At 33.5% G+C, this 8,129-nt stretch overlaps 1 protein-coding gene across 1 annotated transcript; it reads right to left on the reverse strand.

The window, feature by feature from the left end:
* Window positions 1-3: 3 nt before the first annotated feature.
* Window positions 4-8,121, reverse strand: LOC128237438 (E3 ubiquitin-protein ligase parkin-like). The gene is made up of 11 exons (XM_052952981.1): window positions 7,661-8,121; window positions 6,714-6,822; window positions 6,291-6,406; window positions 5,790-5,870; window positions 5,096-5,205; window positions 4,584-4,720; window positions 4,186-4,247; window positions 3,663-3,797; window positions 3,159-3,239; window positions 2,676-2,793; window positions 4-1,952 (listed from the first exon to the last, which is right to left on the reverse strand). The coding sequence occupies exons 1-11, from the start codon at window positions 7,838-7,840 to the stop codon at window positions 1,849-1,851; spliced, it is 1,233 nt and encodes a 410-aa protein (XP_052808941.1). The 5' UTR covers window positions 7,841-8,121; the 3' UTR covers window positions 4-1,848.
* Between the last annotated feature and the right edge of the window lie 8 nt (window positions 8,122-8,129).

The raw sequence follows: 8,129 nt of genomic DNA on the forward strand, positions 1-8,129 counted from the left end.
GTGTAGTGTACCTGCATTTATTACCGAAAACAGAGGATAACAAACAATAGACACGAGGGCAGTCATTTGATATCATTTGATAAATGTTTTGATAATAAATATATAAAACTCGAGAGATAACAGCATACAAAATCAACAATAGAAAATACAAAGTAATACAGTAAGTTTACTGCATTTATGGCACAATTTTATCTGGACAAGAAACGCCGAGAATAATCACTACAATGCGTTATAAGAGGTCATATTTATCACTTAATTATCTTAAGCAATTTCATCACATTTACTGTTCTGATAAACGTTCTAAAAGATGGATTCACCATGATACAAGAATCTGATGTCCCTCTAAGAATCCTCGGGTCTCCGGGACACCGTTTGCTTCGATGACTAGATGTACATGTAGTGATATAAACTCACCGCAGTGTCTCATAAAAATATAAATGTTTTATATGGTATTAAAATACTTCAGGATGTAGAAAAAGGTAAAAGGATGCACGGGAGATAAATGATGATCAATCAAAATCGCCTGGTCTAATATCAAAATCCTCACGAATTCTGAACAAAATATTCTGGAATCGTCTCCAGAAATATGACATGTATGAGAACATCAGTATTTAAACAGTTTTAAATGGCTTAAGACACATTCAGTCTAGCAAAGATTACTCAAAAGAGTTGGTCGTAATATTATACATGTAGATCTATACTTTCAAGCAGCTGGAGAAACTATCCAATGATAATCATATCATAATGATGCATTTGATAACACATTTTTAAACTAAGTTTTGGCATCTGCAGATGTATTACTTTTCATTTATAGGACAATGTCAACAATCTTGTGTACGAAAAATGAAAATTATTTGAATATAACTATATCACAAAAAAATTACAACTAAACAACTCAATAAAATAACTCATACTATAGTACTGTAAATGTCTAGGTACACACTTAACACAACTTCTAACTGAGCAGTAACATGATTATTTGGTTATAAAATGCATTATGTACAATACCAAGTAAAACTACCATAACACATTTTATAGAAATGTGTTGATTTTTAATTATATGTATTTAACCATTATTGAATTACAATGTATTTTTGATGGACATTAACATTGATGAATGTAACAGAAACAAATCAACCAAAATATTCACATAAGAAGATATGTTATAATGTACTATCACTTTAAACAAAAGCACTGTGGACCAAATGCCAAAAATTGTCTTGTAATTTTCAAGTAAAAAGGGACATAACTCAACAATTATCAAGTTGTTGGCCTTGCTGCACATGGGCATATCATCACTGGTACACAAAGTTTCAGGTAATTATCTCCAATGCTTTCCATGATTTTTTTTCCAACTTTGTAGGGATAGAACTTAAAAATTATCAAAATCTTACCAAAACAATACCCTCATTATATTAACATGAACTATACCTAAAGGCAAAAGTGGTGCAGGGCCCACAACTCAAGCTGAAAAAAAATGGTTTTAGAGTTATGCTCCTTCAACAGTGATTATTTTTTAAAAATAACCGACTGTCCATAAACTTTGTCATCAGATTTTACACAGGCGAATGAGTTCCATGTGCACTTTTTTGAATACCACAATACCAAAATTTGTCCACCTATGCATAGAAACCCTTGTGGATATTTAGATTGCCATTTATATTATTTTGATATCAGCAAGTATTTAGACATCTTAATTGGGAAAAAGTATATTTAGGTGTATTGTTAAGTAACATGTCTTGACCATATTGTAAACTAATAAAGTTCAGTACAAGGTCATGCAGCACCCAAAAACAAATTTAAAGGAATTTCAAGTCAACATATCATGTCACAAATCCCTGGTAAAGGTCATCCAAACCAGTGGTCGCCCTGGCAACCACGATTCCATGGTTTCTCACATAGCCAACACCAGTTGCTAGCACACCGGCTACACTTCATGTGCATACAGCCACCTGAAAACATAAACAGTATGAACAGTATACATAGCCTTATACATGACAGTTATTATTATTGGAATTATTTTCACTGCCCATTCCTTCCAAATTGTCTTTTTTTACTCTGTGAAAAATACAAAATCATGCTAAAATAGCAAATATAATAGCAAATATACATGTTTTTAATTTTTTATGCATACATTATGCTGTAAAAGAGCTAGTCTTGTCAAGATTGTGTTTATTTTTCAATAAATTCATTGCTTTTTTATTTATTCACAAGATCTGTATTTAAATAATTGAGAAAATATCATGATTTTTTGGGAAAAAAAAACACTTTCGCTAAGGGGAACAGCCTTTAGAAGGGAGTAAATTGCACCAAAAAAAATCACTGCATGAACAAAGAAAAAATTCCATGCAAATAAACCGATCATGTGGTATCTCCTACTATGCAAGGGACCCAGCATAGTCATTAAGACAAAGTAACATCCTTCCTGGTATTGTCTTTTTGTTCTACCTGTGTGCCCTGACTGGACAAGCATGGGATTATATCTTTATCAATGATTGTAGTTCAGAGAATGATTTATAACATACAAAACAGTGTGTCTGCATTAACTGAAAAACGTGGTATGTACACACATATTATGACTTCTACTTCTCTCGTTCTTGAAAGCACATTGAGGACAGGGTCTGATGGTCTGTTGTGTAGAGTTATGATGATGAATAATTATATTAATGACCTACCACTTCTCTCAGTCTTTACAGCACAGTGAGGGCATGGTTTGGTTGTCTGTTGTATGGTGTACACTGTCTGGGCCTCCCAGCGACTCCGGGCTGCACGATTCTCATCTATACCCATTGCCTGTGGGCAGGGGAAAAAGGCAGAGGGAACATTATTTAACATTTACAAGGAAAGAGACAGTGCACAGGAGATATCGACATAGCTTCTAATAAAACAACCTCATAGCTTAAATGAATCCACATTCTATAATAGTTTTGTAGAAAACAGGAAAACTTATTATAAAATGTTTCTCTTACTTTCGTATTTCAATGCATTGTAGTTTAAAAAAAATAGTTTCATAGATCTAAATTTCTACTGATCTGAAACAGGCATACGGGTATATTCAGATTATAATCATTACATGTGTGCCTCTTTCTAAAAAAAAAATCAGCTTATCGGTAAACAGGTCCATAAAAGAGATGATAAAATATGAAGACAGGACTTGCCCCTAATAAAGTGTCTGTAGACTGTAGCGCTGGACAGCTGCCAGAGTGGATTTCCTGCATGCACAGCCGACAAAACTCAAACTAGAACATACAATGTTGATGTTTGTAAAATGAGGATAAGCTTTCAGGTATATTTTTGTCCGAGTCAGTGAAATTGAAAGATGAATTTTCGGATGCTTTTATATCTATACTAATACAAAGACACACATATGTATTAAGCATAACTAAAAACATTGTTTCCAACATCCTGACCTAGCCTAATGTTTGGCACCCAAACATCATTTTTTTATTGCCAGTAGACCATTTATTTACATATTATATATCCTGACCAACCTACCCTATATTGTTATTCCCCGGCAGTGATATCAGAAACAGCAATTAATTAATTAATTAAAAAAAAATAAAAAAATAAAAAAAAATTGGGGGGGGGGGGGGGGGGGAAACAGAAGGTGATTGATGAAGGAATTATTTCATTATATAATAAACATATGGTTGCACTCCTACCTGGCAGGCATGACAATGAACGTCCTTGGCTTGCTGGTCCACGATCATGCCCGCCCCACAGCCCACATTGGGACAGAAGACGCCCCCCGCCTGTATCACACACTCCTCCGCTCCAAAGTCCTTGTAACGCTCATACTGAAGGCAAGGAAGGATAAATGTTTAAATGTTATGTTTAAATGTATGATAATTAGCTTTGTAACAACTATACTTGTACATGGCAGACTGCCTTGATTTCATATTAAGGGTAATATTTTCGCTAGTAGAGTATTTACTGAGCTATTGACTTAAATATGCTTACATGCAAATACTTAACCAAAGGGTGACATTGATACTAGGGTGAGTACCGGGTAGTATAGCTCTCCTTATTGCTAAAAATCATCAAAAAGGGAACTTACATATTTAAAACAATCTACAGCATTTCCCACAAATAAAGGCTTTAGAAAACAACTCTATAACCTTAATTTGTCATTTTCTAAATTACATTTCCCATTATTTGTGGATTTGAAAGATATGAAAGTCAAACCTGTACTTTTCCCAGCAGTTGAAAATGATGAATGTCTCGAATGAGGGAGTTGTCACAACCCACTGAAATTTTCCACGTATGTAAATATATTAATGACTTAACCAGCTTATATATATTTCATACTAACATTCACATACATCTTATAAAGGAGACATATGTATGTTTATCAGAAAAGGTACATGACTTTGTATATACATGTAGCTTATTGTCCACTGAAACAAACAGAAATGACATCATGAATACTTTTTAATGTGCATGACTATGTCTTCACAATAGTGAGTACAGACACAGAGTGATGGCAGAAGGAAACGTCTTCTGACATAATTTCCCTTAAAACTTGATCGCTTTAAGTACTAAATAGTAAGTTCATGAAATCTAGGTCAAGGTCACAGTGGTACCTGGACAGGGAAGAGAGTAGCCGATGTCAGGGTCAGCCACAAATGAGCGCCGGTCAAGGTTGGTCTGAGCGTATGTGGTGAAGCAGTCAACACACACTACATGTTTATCCCCACATGGGTACACCAGGATAGGACTCCTGAAACAGGAACATATCCCAGTGCAAATATCTACATCAATGTATCAATATGTATTCTGATTTCAACTACAAAATGTAGAAAATGAGGCATACAGAAATGCTTATCAAAATAATAGTTGTGCCATAAGGATTTAGCGTCCTTTATAGATGTATGCATGATGTATCAATCAACTAAACTAAAAATATATTTAATTTAATTGGTCACACAGTCATGCTCTTAAAAGGTGTTCCAGAGTATTGATTAAATCAAACAGATCCAAAATGATAAGAATTTCTTCCTTAGACAGGATTTGCCATGTACAGGAAGCAAGCTTATGTTCATCTCTAAGTGAATGACTGTCTTAAAAACATAATGTACCTAAATGATACAATTACCTGATATCGGTACATATGACACACTCGATGTCCCGTGTGTTTGGTTTCACATGTCGGAGCGGGGCACACTCTTCATCACCATCATGACTACCACACTTGAAGTAAAATTGCTGAAACATTTATAAATATAGAATTGTATAGAAGTATAAATATTGACAAACACATTATGGATTCTCATCATATACTCATAGACAACAGCAACAAACATGAGCGCCAAATGTAACAAAATACAGCCATTACATTTTTTATGACACCAAGTTTGGTGATAACTGGCATATAAGGCGTATTTAGAGAGCAGACACTGTAAATTACAGTTTTTGCCAATTTAAAGGTCATACCTCTTGAGGGAATGACAGAGACATTGTGCCAAACCACATTCTGACCGCATTTGGTGATATTTAACAAATGCTTCTGAAGTAATTGATCAGACAACATACTTGACCCCGCCAGACTTACATAATTGAAAACTATAATAGGTCCTGTTCTATGCCCAGGCATTAAGAAAGCTAAATGAATGAAACAATCAATATAATGACAATTTAGTTGTTGATTGATTACTTTGCATAATACATATTGCGTACATGTACAAATATAAATGTTATATTTGCATTTAGATTTTCATATAGGATATGAATACTTTAAGAGAATGAATATATTGACATGATTAAAGAACACATTAGCACCATGAACCTACAGCAGGTTGGTTACTATCACAGTCCTTGCAGAGTCCCTGGAGACGGCCAGCAGTTAACACATCAGCCCAGCTTCCAGGCTCCTATAATAAAATATGTTTTATATTACGGGTTGAAACACTGTTTTCACTGCTCTAAAATGCAATGATGTCACAATAAATAAATACTGAATATTATGGAAACATGCACAAATTGATAATTATGTACATATAGAATATTATGGTAGCACACACAAGTTTATAATTATGTACAATGAGGAATTTGATGGTAGCATGCACAAGTTTTTAATTTTGGGCTTACATCATTTTATGATTAAAGCATGCAAAAGTTTATAGTTACTTACATATGGAATTTTATAAAATGTACATGTATATAATTACATGCAATATTGAATATTATGATAATAAACAAAAGTTCATAAATACAACTAAGACCTCTTGCTTACATAAGAAAGATCTTTATCATTCTTTCTTTTATCAATATTTAGTTACAGACTTGCTTACCTGACACATAAGTATAGCACCTTGTTTGCAAGTTTGGCATCTCATCCTTAGTTTGCCAGGGTAAAGTCCTCCACAAACCTTGCAATACACAAAGTACTGCTTGAGAAAAGAGTCCTCTGTAAAAAGGGTAAAATACTATAAGTACTTAATCATGAACAGTGTACAAGAGATTACTTCACTTTATAATATGATGAGTACATTACATTAATAATATTGTGGGCAGTCTTTGTAACATGGACAATGGAAATTAAAAAATCATTTTAAAAGGTTTCACAAATAACAAAATCTAATGTACATGTATTCAACCAACAGACTAAGTACTTTAGATATATATATATATCTAGAGAGAGAGAGAGAGAGAGAGAGAGAGAGAGGGAGAGAGAGAGAGTCCCTTAATAGACAATAAAACAGAGCTGTACTAACTTTGACCACTCTTTACAGTTCTTGGTTCTACATCCAGAGAAACAGGTGAACAGCCAGACTTTTTCTTTTCAAACACATGCAAAACACTGCCTGCACAAAGGTTCAAGTCCTAAAATGGCAGAAAAGTGAAAAAAGTGTAACAATGCTAAATGTATTTAAAAAAAAATGAAACATTGAATATGAAAGTTGACACACAACAATTAAGAGCATATAATGCCACTGAATGAACTGGAATTTGCTGCTAGCTGTACAGTAATTTGCATGGCTATGGATAGCTGTTTGACCATCATAGGTGATATTAAAAATGAAGTCAAAGGGCAACATTCAAATGCACATTTTCTGTCATTACATATGAATATTTATAAATGTACAGTCGAAACCCCTTGGCTTGATATTCTAGGGACCAGCCAAAATACTTTGAGCCTTGCGAATATCAAGCCAAGCGGGATTCTTCATCAGCCTTCTAAATATGTATTTATCTTTGCTATGTTATATAAAGTCATGTTTACCTTGTTTCCTACGTTATGTCCGCTGATTAAGAGTATTTATTGAATAACATGTTTTTTTCCTAATTTATGTATGCTAACAAATAAAAATAAAAACACATATACATGAAAACAATTAACATAGCTCATAAATATAAACATAGTTTAAACATATAGACAGCATAAATACATAATTCTGGCCACCTGGCTTGCACTCTGACTCTTTGTCACCAGCAATGGATCTGGCCCATATGTGTTCTTTTATTTTTCAACCAAATAAAGTAAAATAAATATTCTGTGGAATTCTAAAGTCATCCGTAATTTAATATTTAGATTTATATCCACTCTCAACAGTCTCTTCAAAGTTACACTAAGGGTATTACACATACATGTGTCAGTACATGTGTACATGTACATTCTACACCATGTTTAACAAAAAGTTTATATAAAATATTCACTTGCCTGTATGTTTATATCATTCTCCAGTATTTTACCACAAAATAATAAATTAAAGTCTGAAGGACTTCTGGAAAGAGTACAAGACACAATCTTTTTTATATCAGCTACATTTTCAGCTCCTGAAATGTCAATCACTTTTGAATTCTCCTTCGAAAACCTCACATTAATGAAGTGTGCCATCATCTCATGGATAAAGTTTGAACTACTAAAAGTACTATTTATATTAAATACTGTAACACTAACAGTGGCTGACAGTCATGTATCATTGTATGTCCATGTTGTTTCAGGGTATCACTGAGTAAATTATGATGTGTTTTTTCGGTTTTTACAAATATTCTTATACAATACTGCATTATGCGAATCAAGCAATGATAAATCGATAAAGATCAGTGAAGTAGCCCTTTAACTGTTCAATTAAGTCTATTCGACATTCTGTCATTGAGTAAGAAAATGACAAATTTAAATGTAAGGG

The sequence above is a fragment of the Mya arenaria genome, chromosome 6, assembly GCF_026914265.1.
Source record: "Mya arenaria isolate MELC-2E11 chromosome 6, ASM2691426v1".
NCBI classification, from domain to species: Eukaryota; Metazoa; Mollusca; class Bivalvia; order Myida; family Myidae; genus Mya; species Mya arenaria.

What these genes read in the sequence shown, in the direction of transcription:
- LOC128237438 (XM_052952981.1), bottom strand. Translation starts at nt 7,840, where the DNA reads ATGATGGCACACTTCATTAATGTGAGGTTTTCGAAGGAGAATTCAAAA. An exon ending in GTGCTATACTTATGTGTCAG is followed by an intron (nt 5,871 to 6,290) that starts GTAAGCAAGTCT and finishes ATTTTATTATAG; the next exon opens with GAGCCTGGAAGCTGGGCTGA. An exon ending in TTCATTGTCATGCCTGCCAG is followed by an intron (nt 3,240 to 3,662) that starts GTAGGAGTGCAA and finishes TGTATGTTCTAG; the next exon opens with TTTGAGTTTTGTCGGCTGTG.